The sequence below is a fragment of the Neocloeon triangulifer genome, unplaced genomic scaffold (assembly GCF_031216515.1).
Source record: "Neocloeon triangulifer isolate White Clay Creek 2 clone unplaced genomic scaffold, ASM3121651v1 ptg000012l, whole genome shotgun sequence".
NCBI classification, from domain to species: Eukaryota; Metazoa; Arthropoda; class Insecta; order Ephemeroptera; family Baetidae; genus Neocloeon; species Neocloeon triangulifer.
Window position 1 is genome coordinate 16,999,380 of NW_026775554.1, and position 15,540 is coordinate 17,014,919.

General features: G+C 35.0%; 2 protein-coding genes across 4 annotated transcripts in view; one reads left to right on the forward strand and one right to left on the reverse strand.

Moving 5' to 3' along the window:
• On the reverse strand, nt 1-4,630 carry LOC132196477 (uncharacterized). 2 transcript variants are annotated; one of them, XM_059619166.1, is made up of 9 exons: nt 4,304-4,630; nt 2,608-2,777; nt 2,476-2,535; nt 2,248-2,409; nt 1,967-2,076; nt 1,466-1,802; nt 1,176-1,403; nt 914-1,034; nt 1-845 (listed from the first exon to the last, which is right to left on the reverse strand). In XM_059619166.1, the coding sequence occupies exons 2-9, from the start codon at nt 2,615-2,617 to the stop codon at nt 149-151; spliced, it is 1,725 nt and encodes a 574-aa protein (XP_059475149.1). In that variant the 5' UTR covers nt 2,618-2,777; nt 4,304-4,630; the 3' UTR covers nt 1-148. The 2 variants fall into 2 exon arrangements, with proteins under 2 accessions (XP_059475149.1, XP_059475147.1); XM_059619164.1 differs by lacking the exon at nt 4,304-4,630 and adding an exon at nt 3,226-3,592.
• Nucleotides 4,194-15,540, forward strand: part of LOC132196476 (alpha-catulin) — a 49,116-nt gene continuing 37,769 nt past the window's right edge. For both annotated transcript variants that reach the window (XM_059619161.1, XM_059619162.1), the window contains exon 1: nt 4,194-4,764. In XM_059619161.1, coding sequence (XP_059475144.1) covers nt 4,684-4,764 — 81 coding nt within the window. In that variant the 5' untranslated portion in view covers nt 4,194-4,683. The remainder of the gene's footprint in view (nt 4,765-15,540) is intronic.

Here is a 15,540-nt window from a genome sequence, read left to right on the forward strand (position 1 = left end):
TATGGTTTCAATTTTCAATTATTGTAAATAATATATAATGTGGTAATATAGTATATACCAAATTTCTGTTACTTTCAGCAAGTGAGATTTATTTTCACCAGAATGAACAATTACAACAAGTGGGAGAAAACCAAATGTTAGTTTTCTTTTAAATGGCTAAATTAGGTTTGGGCCATTTTGGCGAGACATTTGCAGTGAGCAATGTAGTCAGCTCATTGTAGACTTTGGCCCCCACAAAGCACCTGACAGATTTTAACTTGCGGCAATTCTTCACTATGTCTGAAATGAGTTCATTGTGCACATCAAACTCTTTTGGAGCTTTGAAAGCAAACAGTGTATGCAGCTCAACTAGGTCTTGCAAATACGGCTCGGCAGTATCAATGATGGCCAACGGATCAGTGAAATAGAAATCGTCCAGGTGGACAATTTGCAACTGTGGCGCTAACAGGAGCTCCCAAAACAGCATCTCAGAGTTGGTGTCGCTCAGGAATGAGTAGCATCCGTCTAGGCAGAGTTCCTTCAGTTTCAACTTCTTTGGGTTGATGGAATATTGTTGGTTCTCCTTTCTGAAGGCAGATTCCACCTCCAACTTTTCCAAGTTGGGACAGAAGTCAAGCACTTGGAAAAGGTCAATGTCTCTAATGCTGGATCCTATCAGATTGAGCTCCTCCAGCCTCAAGCCAACAAGTTCAAGTGTATTGAGTAGGTAACCTCTGTAGGGTTCATGAATGCTGAGGGATTTCAGAAGAGGAAGTTGGTCCAAAATTTGAGGAGTCAAGTCAGTCACATTATTGTGTATGCATTCAACGTGGACCTCTTTCAACTGCCTCAGGTGAGAAGGAATTCTGAAAATAAATAATTTTTTTTTTTTAAAGATACTAAAAATATCTCAACAAAAGATGCAAGCTCTCACTTAGCAAGACAACCGCCAACCTTGGCGAGCTGCTCCAAGTTGTAAGGCTGCGGAGGATTAATTGGAATGTCGAAGAAGGGTCTACCATAGCCTCGGGCAAAGAAATGACGGATCTTCCCATCTAAAACATTATAAATGATTATACTAATCAGAGTTGACAATTATAATTAGATCCTTCCTAAAGCAAAAGGCAGGAAACTTGTAAAAAAAAACTGTGCGTTTATTAAAAAATGTCAAATTTGTGATTAGAAAATAATATTACCAAATTCCAAATCTGAGATTATTTTTAGTTTTGGCATCATCTCAAAAGCAGATTGGATGGTGGCGTGATTCTTCTTGATGTAACCTGTATATTCCTTGCCAATGCAAATTTCCTCCAGGTAAGGAAGAGCGTTGAGGGTCTCAAGGCCTTTGACTGTCAGCTCTCGCGACTTCATCAGAGTGATTTTCTCCAAATTCGGACAGCTTGTGGTCAGCTTGTGCAAGTCAGCTGAAAAAAAAACAATTATTTTATCATTAATTGTTATTATTCTTTTTTATGAAACCATTTACCATCGGAGAATTTCACAGTAGTGAGGTTTAGGTTCTTGAGGTTTGGAAATTTGACGAGGTACTTCATGATCTTTTCAGCAGGCAGTGGCCTGCCCCTGGTGCTTCTTCTGTCTCGAATGGATTGCAGGTTGTTTTCAGGAGTCGCTGCTAAACATTGCCACACCTCAAAGTCCCTTTCCCTGTCCTTGAAGCCTCTGTTCTCGAAGCCAACGGATCCACCAACCAAGACAAAGTCAAACTGGTGGAGGTTTGGCGTAATCAGGAGCTTGATCAAATCAATGTGTGGTAACATCTTAGCCACATCCTCTTTTTTAATTTCATCGTAACACTCGTTAACCTGCAAAAGCATTAAAAATTCACAATTATATGAAATTGTATTATTTAAAATATGTTTAAAAAGCGCGTATCTGCACATGGATAGTTAATTTTAATGAGGCTGAAAATATACAGTTAAAAATAAATGCAAAATGCAATAGATCCAATACATAATTATATGTATACCTTCAAACTGTTGTCATGAGCTTGACCAACGAAGCGGAAATAGCCCCAATGAATCCGCTCTGGAATCACTTTGGTGATTGCTTCAAGAATGTCTGTTTTTACTCCATTGGCTACAAATGAAAATAATAAAATACTGTAGGAAAATTATTATTAAAATTTCAAATAATTCTTGCACTAAATCAAAAGAATTTCAAAATCTTGACACATTTCACTAGGATTAATAATTATAAAACTCAAAAAATTCTCCAATTGAAAATCTTTTAAATAATTAAATTCCTTACACAGATTTTGTATCAGCTGAGGGGCCATCTGGAAGCGTGGCAGATTTGAGAGGAAGCTCCTCATGGCCAGGTCCTTCAAGGGTACCAGATTCAGTGTCCGTGACTGCAGAAATTGAGACACTTCTAACATGTCTCGTGTACTCTCCCTACTTATCACAGCCTCTGAAAAATTAAAAATCTCTCTTGATCAGAGATTTTGTGCACAAAATGGAATAATGCTTGACATACTTTCAAATTTTTCGTCGGTTTTCCAAGGGCCTACGCGCGGCCTATAAATCCCTCCTGCTCCTATAAATTTGTGAGAATTATTTGAAATGATTATAATTTAAAAAAAAATCTAAAAGGATTTTGAAAACATACTTCTCCTCATTATAAAAGCCACTGTTTTCAGAAGGTTTGAAAGAAATATCCAACTTGTTCAGAAAAAAGCAGTCCTGCTGAAAGGTTTCCGACTTCCCTGAGACCTGATAGAAGGATGATGTAACTTTTAGGTTGAGCGCCTTTGAGCGGTGTCAAGAATTTTCTGGGAACTAAAAAACCGTTGAGACCGTTGAGTTTTCACTGTTGACAATATGAATGCGAATGCGGCCAACAATCGGCCGGATTACATAAGTCTGATCCGATTGAGAATTGACATGCATAGTGACATAAGGACTTCTTAATGATACAGTCAAATCAAGTCTGTACAACAATGGTTTGTTAAATTTACAATAATTGCCAAAAATTGCTTCTATTGTTGCAAAGACTTGATTTGACTACATCAATAAGGAGTCCTTAATACACATAAACATAAAAATTAAAGCAGGGGGTTGTGCACAATTATGTGTACGTGGAAGAGAAATGTCATAAAAAGCATAAATACAAATGCACTGCGTGGCCATGGCATGGCTATGGCGTGGCCACTGATTGCAGTAGAACTAGATACGTACAACGTACAAGTAATCAAAATATTTAAAAAAAAAAACCAACAGTACATACATAAAACTAACTGAAAACGACCGGACCTGAATGAAAACAAAACACCAAAAACAAAACAAAAGCAGACCGACCAACTGTAGCAAGTGAGTGCAGCACTGCAAACAGTGCAAACTGCAATTTTTGGAATCCAAGATCCCAGGAGTGGCGTAAGTGGGAAGGTAGAGTAGAAGGGGAGAGGAGGGAGCGAATATAGGGGCCAGACCGGGGGAAGCAGAAAACTGATTAAATTTAATGTATTTAACATTTAAGCATTAAGCAAGCGTGATGAATTTAAAAAAAAATAATAAAAATAATATATCAAATCCGTTCGACGCTCCTCAGAGTCCTGAGTAAGGTATGTAAGGTTTCCAACTGCCCATGAGATCTGAGAGAACATTACGACTAATTAAATTATTATAATTGCTTCACAATTAAAATGATCAACCGCTATAATCTACAGGTAAAAATTTTCTCATGCATGCATTTATGGTATATATGCATATTGCAATAAGATAATTAAATTAAATTGCTTTATATCAGTATGAATATGAAACACTTAAATTAGGCATAAAGTTAGCAATCAAATCCCTTTTCAGTATATATTGGAACATATTGGAACTTAATATTTATCTGTAATATTAATTTTATACTTATATTATTTCTTTCATATTCATAAAAATTCAACTTCCGCGAAAAACTCCAAATCGTGCACCCGTAATCAACGCAGAGTGAGATTTGCGCGCACAGACACAAAATATGAATCACCACGCGGCGGAGAAAGCGGGAGAGGAGAAAATCATTTTCAAAGAACACATAAGCAAATAATGCACACGCGCTTATTGCATGCAATTGTACTTCCGCAGCCACCCACGCAGTTGCCATGACGACCGGCACCGAGGGGTGGGTCGGGGTGGTAATAAAGCACCCCACCCGCCGGCGCCATGTGGCCGGCAGTCGGCAACAATCGCGTACGGGGACGGGGCAACAATCGCTCGAGCGACAATCAGGCCACGACGGCGCGGCTCACAACCAAGCAAAACTCGGCAGCATGCCCAGAAATTTTTTATTCCGTGCCAGCAGCAGCGCCGCTTTTTTACACCGATATTATTTTATTCTCGGCCGTCATCTCGGCCGCGAGAGGTGATTTCGAGTCTCACACCGGACACGACCAACCCGTTCCCCCGAGAACAAAAAAGAAAATTTCAAGTGTGTTTCTCCAGAGGAAGAAGACGAGTCCCCGAAACGGCCCCTTGGGATTAATTGCAGTGCGTCGTCCTGAAAAAAACTGGTCTGTGAGTTGAAGAAATCATGTTTGAAGAAAAAGTGTGGCCCCGGGGCCGTGCATGATTTGCGGGCCCCGACGAGGGCGGTGGTGGCGCACACGCTGCTTGAAGGGGTTGCACAAAGGGGGTGCGGACGAACGTCAGACCGGCCGCTGCCGCAACCACACTCATCCCTTGTGACTCACTCGGGCCCAGCATGGATCCGGCGCGCGACTTTGAATCGCTCCAAATCAAGACCAAAAGCATCGAGCAAACTCTGCTGCCTCTTGTGAAACAGGTAGGAATGACGAAACCAAAATTAGAATAAAAAGTACTTTAATTTTAATTCAATCTTCTTGGAAAAGTTCATACAAGATTTTAATTTTTTAGAAATGTTTTAATTCCAAATTTAATAGCCTATTTTTTTAGGTATTGCCTTTTTAATTTATAATAACTTAACTTTTCTTTTATTACTTAAGTAGTTTTTATTATTCCAAAGATTACACCAGGTGATTAAGAGCTAACGAAGTTAAAAGGAACTTTATATTCTCTTGAAGGTTCATTCTTCATGTAGACAAAAAACTTCCACTCCATTATGAATTCCATACTCGACATCAGTTCCATTCTCAAAATGAATCGGCCAGTAGGTAGGACGGGCCAGTACATTGAATGCAAAAAAGTCTCCGTGCCTGTCTACAAAAGAAACGGCGGCCGAGCTTGTTTTTTGCCCGTGTGTTGTCCGCATCAAAAGACTGCATTGCCGTCGCTCTCTTCCTACAATATTCCGGCGGCGGCGGCAGAAAAGCTCAACACCGAGAACGAAGACGCCGCCGCGAGCGTTATTATCCCTTGAGTAGGACAAAAGCAGGCGGAACAATAATAATTTTCAAAAGCGCGAGAATGAGACGTGTGTGTGTGTGTGCGATTTTAATTTTGTTTATATGCACCAGAATTCATGCTGACGCGCGCCGTTTCTTTTGGACGACTGTAAATAGAAGGACGACGACGGCGTCTGTCTATTTTTTGCCTCCTCGCGCGGCGTGTGTGTTTACAAGTGGAGGCGCGGCGCGGCGCATTTGACGTGTACGATTAACCCGACTCGCTCTCGCGGCCGAGGTGTTAGACAAACGCACTCGCGAGCATAAACATTTCTGAAATAACATCAGGCTTACCTCTCAAACGGATGTTTAAATTAATGGTTATAAGAATATTGAGAAATTTAAAATAGTTCGAAATAATTTGCCAAAATAATAATTTATGATTTGATTATTGTGCAAAATGTTTGAAGAACTTTAAAGAAAATTATTTTCTTTTTTAATTTTTCACGGGGAAAAAAATTGGCAAAATACTTTAATAATGTGTTTTAATTAATCATAATTCTAAAATATTTTTCATCATTATTTGAATCCTACTAAAACAACTAAAGCCAAATTAATATTAAAGAATTTTTAAGTTATGAGTACAACATAAAAGTTGTTTATTTTCCAATAGTTAAATTTTCGTATTACTTGGTCCGCCGACCGCCATATTCAGTGGTAATGTTTTACAGATTTTGTTAAATGAAACTCTTATTAAAAGTGATTAAAAGAGTCTAATTTATAAAATATTTTATTTAAAATACTTACAATTGTTTAAATTACATTATTGTACACAGAGTTGTCAAATATTAATTTATTAATAATTTGAAATTATATTTTCATAACGTTTAGATTTTTTTTAAATTTTATGTTTTATAATTAGTAACATTTTCATGGCTCATTAAATTTTTTAAATTACGATTTACTATTCAATGCAAGCTCCAATAATTATTTTCAAGAATCACACAATATAAAGTGTTACTGGTAGTTATATCCTAAAAAAACAACTAAAAAACACAGAGAGATTTTATGCAAATCTCGTCCAAAATTTATATAAATAAAAAAAATTCAAATTGATAAATTACATCTAATTCAGTTGACATTATAGGAGTTTTGCCAAGCATTAACAACAGATTAACGCTAGAAGATTTTGGCCAACGTGCAGTGATCATGTTTCTGTTTACAAACTACAAGACAGTGACGCGACATTTATAGAATAAATTGAAACAAAGCAATCTTTACACAAGCGATTATTTTCCAAGGAGATGAATTGACAAAGTTTGATATCAAATATGATACTTGCATTACCATTTGCATTTTCGTGGTTCTGGAAAGGCAATTTATTTTTTCCTAAGTGTAAATGGAGTCATTAATAAACCCTAAAGTTTAAAATCCTTAAATATTGGCAATCTGTGAACAGATTTTGCATAAACTTTATACTCCTCCAAAATAAATTATTTATTTTTAGTAACATTTAAAAAAGTGGCATAACAAAGATTTTCAACAAATTCGATTATTTGTCTTACATAAAAAAAATCATGCTATGTTAGATGAAGGTACATTATTTGAGCTTGAAATTGTGTTGTTTTCCGTGTTGTTTGAGGAGCACGTGGCCGGTCGCTTCCCTCTGTCCGGTCAAATTCCCTTGTTCCTTTCGTGCATATTTGCGTGAGTGCGAGAGATACCGACACGGAAAATTCGCCGGGACACGTTATTGAAATTTATGGGGCTGCAGAGCAGCCGCCGGGGCAAAAATTAAATTTATGCCTCGACGATGCTCCGGGAGGTATGCAAATTGAAAACAAATTGGGCTCTGTGGGAGCTGTTGCCGCTCGGATCCGGAATTCGCTCTCGTTCGCTACTGCAGAGTATTTTATGTACCAAGGCCGGCTGCTGCTCCACGCCGAGCTCCGCAGGCGCCAAAATGAGGCGTGAAATGATTGGGGCTGCATCAACTTGCAATACATTTTCCACCCTTAGTGGAAAAAGGGTTTGGCAAATTTGTGGTAATATAAATAGTATTTTCATGCCAAAAAGGAAGAGGGTGCGAAAAGCGAGAAAACATAAAAACGTTGGAATAAACAAGTCGAGCATTATTTTCGTATAAATTTCCCGACCTGGATATTTTTGTTTGGAAAAACTTTTTGAATCCAAAGCAGAATCAAATAAAAGTAAAAGGAAATCTCTTGGAAAAATTAATGTGAAAGTTTTGTCAAAAATCGTTTATAAATTCACAAATTATTTCTACTAAAAATCAGTTTGATTTGTAAAAATTTGTTAGAGGGAAAATAGCATTAAATATAAATCAGAAGATTTTTCTCAATCTAATAATTTTAATTAATCTTTAATTTTAAGATTCGTTTCACCCAAAATCTAATTTGATGTCAACTAATGTTTATAAATACAATCCTGCCGATTTTTTTTCTTTTACTTATTTTTTTTTTTTTATTTGCAAACAAGTTTTCAAGAAACAAGCAATTTGAGGTTAGGTAATGCAATGATTAAAAGTGCATTTAAATAAAGATTTTAAAAGCTAATCATTTTTCTGCAACACAATGAGTAAGGAATTTCTGCTGAGTTCAATCTTAAATCTCTTAAATTGTTTCATATTATTTGTTTTAATTTTCACGAGTTTTTCATTTGTATGCCCCTCCTAATATTCGCGTTTATCTTTAGTTGCTACTTTGTATGCAAATCCTTTCGTACAATATATCAGACTAATCTCCCGCTGATAAACATTAATTACAATCTTCATTGTTTCCTAAACACATTTATTTTCTCTCCAACAACTTTTCGCAGCCGCGGATCACGTGCTCACCGGCCATAAATTTAACGTCTGTCTCGCGTTGAATGCAATACGGCTTACTATACAATTTCATCGTTCGTCATGCAAATTTCCCAGCAGGAAGCAAAACGAACGGAGAGTGTGAAAAATTTATGGCACCGGAACACACAAAAAGCCACCGTGCTTACCGTTTAATATGCGCCAATTGATCTTTGCGTTTTATGGCTGCTTTTGCGCATGTAAATCAATACGTCGATAAAAGACGTTAGTCACGGGTCGATGTGTTTGCGGTTTACGTCGCCCCGTCGGTCAGTGATAACCTTCAAAGTTGAGGCAAACAAATGTCGAAAATATCAAAATACCATCGGAATAGAACATGCGCATTAAAATTCATTTCATCATAAAAAGGAAGATCAAGCTGACCAAAATAGCTTTAACTCTTTACATTGTTTTGATTTTGAGAAATAGAAAATAGTTAAATTGAAAAATCAGCTCCACTCCAAAATTCCAAATTTATAACATACATTTATAACCCTTTTTTCTTCTAAATAAAATGAGTAATGTATAATAATATTTAAGCGCAAAAATATTATAATCACTTAAAATAAAAGAAAGTTGTGTACATAACATTTTTTTATAATTTTCATTTTTTTTTATTTAAAGAATTAAAAAATTACATTTTTTTTTTAAATCAACAAATTTACAAATCTTTTCTCTCTGATATTTTAAAAATAAATTTTACTTCAATAATTTTACAGTTAAATTTTTAAAACACAAAGCTCTTACGAAAATTGAAATGATTAGTTAAAAATAAGTAATAAGAATTGCATTTGAATGTAGTACAAAAAGGCAAGATGCATTTTCAAAATGCATCTGAAATAAATTAAAAACTGTAACATTGTACATGTGTAATAATAATGAAATTCAATGATCTCTGATCTCTGTTCAATGCAGTTCAATGCTTTAAATAATTTTAATGACAATGATTTTTTCTTCTCTATTTAATGGTTCGATGATATCCACTTTCAAGGACTCTTTTTAAATTAATTTTAAGTTAATCAGCGATGTTCTAATGCATGTCAGAGATATTTGTAAATTATTATCAATAGCCAAACTTCTATTTTTGGAGTGTTGTAAATAATTCCCGCATCTCTCAACACTGTATTAAAGCTTAGTTCACCGTTGCGGAAATTCCGTGGTTTTGCAATCCGGATCAGATGGCGGCGGGGAGGAAAAAAGCCGCGGCGCATTATAGCGAGAGAGACGCAACAAATATTTGCGGTCGCGTTTAATTAAATCCAGTTTGGATTGCGCGCTGCGGCGGCAGGGCTTCCCTTAATGGGATTCGGCACGTATATGTGCCTCCTCATCTCATCAGCCTCGTTACCAAATACATAATGCAGAATAGTGGGCTGCACAATTCACAAACACGCGGCTCTCGCCCCGATAAAAAGTGACACTTTTTGGACGACTCCCAAGCAACAACTCTAAATTTAATCCAGCCGCTCGCTGACACTCGAGATGGAAACAAATTAAAAAGCGCGAGAGAGCGATTTTTCTCTCTCTGCTCTATCTCGAAGTGCTTTTTTCCAATTCGACGGCCGCCTCCTCTTTTTCCGACGGCTGAAAAGTCTTTTTCTCTCAGGAGCACTTTCGTCGGCTATAATTGCTCATGAGCTCTTTCGCTCTTGAGAAAAAAAGAGCCAGAGACTGTGGACCAATGACGTCACTTTTGAAGAAAATTGGATGGAAAATCTAGCCTATTGTACAAGCGACTCACACTTGCTGTACTTTTGGTGAAATGGCTTTGATAAATTGATGTCAACAGGTAGATTAGGGGAATGTAAGTTTTATTTATGAGTTAGTCAAGTTAATTTCAAGAATATTTAGTGGAGTAAATTTTATGATCTGAGCTCAGTTTTGTCCATTACAATAATTGGAAGTTTTATATTAATATTGGCTGTAACTAAATTGTACAATATTAAATTCTGCATGAATTTTTCAAACCTATTTATGCAAATATCTGCTTCTTATTTAAGACTATAAATAAAAGTTGCTTTATTATATCTAAAATATTCTGAGATAGTAAGATACATTTAGAAAAGACAAAAAATTCTCTAACGTTGAATCACATTAGTACAACAATACTAAATAAAAATAATATTATATTAATTCAAAATTTATAGTATTTAAAATTTTTTTTAATCAAAATATTTCATTTAGTTTACAAATATTATAAAATTATTAAACATTACTTTAAATAATTTTATTTTTAATTTCTATTTTAAATACACAATAATAATGAATAATGTTTTATTGTTGCATGTGAATGAAATATTTTTAATATGTTTAAAATATTTATAATATATAATGCAGAATCATTATAGGTTAAGTAAAAGCATTAATCGAACTATCTGTTCCGCCTCTTCCCATATGTTCCCTTTGTTAAAATAAATACATTATTGACATTGACATCAGAAATTAATACACTAATCTAATCATTTACCTAGTTTAAACTTTGATTTTAATAAACTGTTTTATCAAACTTAAAGTAATTTACGATGTACATGTATCATGAATCATTTAAAAAATATTATTTGCAAACAACCTTCTTAAAAAATATCTAGAAACATTCTTTTTTACGCTTCGGAAATTTGTTTTTTTCAAATTTTACCAATATAAATTTTATATCATCTCTTCGAAAATATTATGACGCTTGTGTAAACATTTTATAACGCGTTTGGACTTTGAAATTTTTGCTTTGAAAGCTTGTCTGGCGACGGACTGATTGTGACTTTTGCAAATATCGCGCAAAAATTAGCATTTAAAGCGGAGGATTTTGCCGAGAGTGCGCGCGAGATAAATATTTTTGGCTCCCGCTGTCGTCGTCTCGTTTTGCGTTGGCTCTATGTGTGTCCCAGAGAGCACAAAACGACTGATAAATGGGCGCGAACACTCTTTTGCAGACGGAAAGAAGACGGCGGGTTGAGTCAGAGGGCGGCCGCCGCAAAACAGCCGCGCTCCCATTCTACTCGCGATGTTCCAGCCGAGGAATTAGCTAATTGAAAGCCAGAAGGAGAACCTCACTTTTGGCGAGCGGCCCGCTTCGTTTTTGTACTTCGCGGCATGGCCGGACGCGTTTTAATAGAGAGGGGACGTCGGAAAGAATTAGAAAATTTGAATTGTGCCGCGAGGCTAATGAGAGGGTGAGCAACCCTCCGGCTCTTCGGTTTCTTTTTCGACGGAAAGGGCAAATGAGCGGGGAATAATTAAATCTACGGCCTTTTGGGTTCAAACGAGATGCTTTTAATTTGCTCGAGAAGAAATGTAATGACATTACACAAGAGTGGAAAGTGGAAGGCGGCTGAATTTTGTCAAGGGAATGATAAATGGGGCGTGTGGAACGTCCCACTACGGATCTTACAAAAGGCTGCCAGATTGGATGGAAATTTTTAATTAAAAAACGTTCCATGGATTTTTGTTTGGAAGTCTAAATTTAATATCACAGATATTATATAAATATTCTTTTTATTCCAGACTGCAAAAGAATCCAAAGTTGGCAATATTCAAGTAAGTTAGTGGGATTTGAGAATAATATTGGGATAAATTGTCTAAATTTCTAGATAAAAATATTAATCAAAATATTTTGCCACAAAACTGAAATAAGCAAATATACATTGTTTACCTTTCTTCATTTTTCTTGTAACCTAATGGTTATTTATTGAATTTCTTGAATGTGGTTCCATATTTTCAACAAATTGGGCCAAGATACAATGATCATTCCTGAGAAAATCCAATTTAAAAACTTATTAGGAATGTAAATTATATTTACCGTAATTATGCTGACTTATTAATAATATATACATCATTTTGTCAGGCAAGGGGAATTTGAATTTTTTTTCTTGTCTCTTGAAGATTAACCTCATATTTTTTTTAATAATATCTTGTTTTGTCCTAGTTTTGTCCTGTAGAAATTTTCAAAAACTCAATTCCGTAATTTGCATTGAAAAAAATCAATAAGTTATGTTCTTGTTACCATACAAATAAAAGTATTAATTTAAATTTGTTTATGGTTTTTAGTCTTTAATAAAAAAATTTAAATAAATTATTCCTTGTTCCTGACTTTCCTTGATAATAATGATAATCTACTACATTGGCCTATGTTCTTTATCTAGCATATTCACTAATATCACAGTAAGAGCTAACAATTCTAGTCAAATTATAATTAAATAATTTCATAATAATAATAATTTACTTCAAAGACATTTTTTAAGAGCAGATTTTGATTGCTTTTACACCAACACACAATTCATTAATTATTGGAATGTTTCTTTTTCAATTCTGTAAGGTGAACATGAAATGAAAATTAGCAACTTTATGTTTTGATGTTCGTCGTCGATCCTGAAAAGCAATTTCGGGGGTGAAAAGCAGAACAAATCTGGCAGATTGCCACATGCAAAAGTCCCACCACGCTGTGGCGCACCGCATGCAGGTAAATTGGAAATATCAAAATTAATTACCTCGGCCGTTGGGCGGTGCTGGTTTTGCCATAAATTTTTAATAAACTGCCTCCTTATCGGCCGCTCCCTCGCACACAGCAGCCAATATTAATTAATTTCCTCCCCATCAACTCTCCTCTGCAGCCCCTCGACTTTTTTTTCCACCGCAGTGCCGTACTTTTTGCACGTCTGCAGCGGCGGGGGTGCTGCTTTTTGGGCGTAAAAGGCAGCCAGGCTGTTCAAAACAGACTGTTATTTTTTCCATTGGGCGATGCGGTGGAAATTTTTATTGTTATTGCGAAGCCAATTTTATGGCCGGGGAATCTGCACCCGGTCAGTTTTGATGTCGAAGCGTGGTCGCTGTGCTGTCACCGTTTGTCTCTCTAACGGGGCCTGCCGCAATTCCAAACTCGTTCGTGTGCTCGGATAAATTAGATATATTCCAGCTTTATTGGCAATCCGTGTCCGCGACATGTGCTGTTGAATAACGAATGCGCCAAAATTCCTTTTATTAGAATTAAACAGAATTATTTCGCGGCATTCATAAAACAATGGGTCTAATGAATAATTTATTAGCCCGGATTATTTATCACTTTTCATAAAAACGCTTCCAAAAATACCGCGATGGGAAAAAAAGACGAAAATAATAGTTAAATAGATTAATCAGTGAATCAGTATCAGTTTTCAACGTGTTTTTTATTTTTTATTTAATACCTGAAAAAATTTGAAACGCACTGTAATATTAGAATACAATTGAAAGGTCTCTTTCATCATTTGTGAACCAAAATTCAAATTTTCATCCAAAGTTCAAATAAAATTAATGCAGAATCGTGTGCAAAGTCGTTTCTTGTTCATAAAAACTTTAAAAAACAAAATATGACTTATATCAAATTTAAAATTATTTTTGAAAAATAAAATTGGTTAAAACTCGCCATTGCACTTTATCAGCAGGGCTATGGAAGCGTCGATTGGAGAAGCTTGAGGAGTTGTAATTCGATAGTCAAACATAATTTTAAATACAAAATTGTTCAAATATATTCTGGATATTCTTAATTAAAAATGCACAATTGGAAACAACTCAATGTCTGCAAACGTACGCATATTTAAAAACAAAATTGGCTTATATCAAAGTAAAAAATTTTATCTTAAACACACTTCAGCTTAGATACATTTCATATATACTATTTTGGGACGTATAAAAATCAAATCTTTTTACTTTGAATGGCAGATTTTTTCCTATATACTAGCACGTTTTATTTTAAACTATACATGCAATTTACTAATTGTCAGTAATTTCAATCTTCATAAGATTTTTTAGTGCAAAAAGTTCACTCTGCAGCCAACCAGCTTCATCTTTTCCTCTCTCATGGACCGCCAGATTCATGCCAAGTTAAACAAAGTTTTGCGGGTTGAATTTTGGCAAAAGCTGAGCAAACACACAAAAAGCTGCTCGGAGGGCTGTGACCGGACTGGCCAAATACTTACTGTGTCGCAAGACCTCATCGCCGCTCGTATTTCACATAGAGGCTCACACACGCTGCGCGAGTTCAACAAGTCACTTAGCCGCGCGGCGACAATATTTCGACCTCCTCGTGCGGGTATTACTTTTTGTTGAGCACGTTGGGGTGAATCATTGAGAAATGGACGGACGCGTTTGTCTGGCTGTTGTGTGACTTCTTTTAGACGTGTGTCACTTCAATTTATGGCAAATTACATACACTGGCTGGAGTGCTCGCGACAGCTGTAATAAGCCCTATCAACACTCTCAATGATTCAATTCATCGCAAGAAAAAGCTTCGGCAGTTAAACTTTTTGAACTGGGAATTGCGCGATTAATTTATTTTGATGAAAATGATGTTTCTAGAATATAAGAAGTGAAAATTTAATTCAATGGCCTTCTTAAATTTTACCGAGAGGAACATTTATCTCAATACAAAAAAAAAGGCAACAGAAAAGTTAGTTGAAATACTAAAAATATTCTTTTAATTATTAATAGTACTTTTAAAAAATTTAGAAGAGTTGATTTTTTATTTTATGGCATGTGTACCTAATGCCTAACTGAAATATTCACTATTTAAGTAAATTTATTGTAATAAATAATCATTACCATGCTGGGTTGTAAATTTATATTCTAATATTATTTTACACATAAAATTGATTACCTTTAATGGCACAGATGACTGACTATCACTATTTTAATAATTTTAATGAAAAAAATATAAATATTTATTTAATTAAAATAAATATAATTTAACTTGATTATTAAATTAAATACAAATTAAATTTGAAACATATTGTTGATGTTAAATAGTTTGAAGCTTTTTTTAGTTATAAGGCCTTCAAGCTAGCTTTGGTCATAACTTAATATTTATATTATGTATGCAAAATTATCAAGTTGTCCTGTTCCTTATTTTGGTATCTTAATAAAAAAATATATTTATATATTCCAGCTTTGTAGCTCAGTATTAAAAAGTACTCAAACACAATAATATCAATATGGTTATTAATTTTAAGGGATGGATTTAATTGTATGTGTTGCTGAACTAAAATAAAAAAAAATATTTTTATGAAAACTGCCCAAAACTATGGGTGATGTTTAAAAAATTTATCTTAATTTTAACAGAGAATGCAAACAAAGTTGATAGCAATTTTCTTCAATAAAAAATTCTGAAAATTTTGAATCAATTTGAAATATTTTCAATTCACATCGATCAGCAATTATTATATCTTTAAATGTCCTCACATTTAACACTCTTTAAAGATTGTCAATTTTATAGTAAATCATCAATAAAGTTTGAGAAAACCATTTCACTATTAAAACGGGGCATTCCAGTCAAGAATGATCCTTGGAAAATTGGTCGAAATTGTGAACTGTAAGGTTTTTGTGTTCATTTATTTATTAGAAGGAGTGACGAAATTGATTCAGTTAGTGG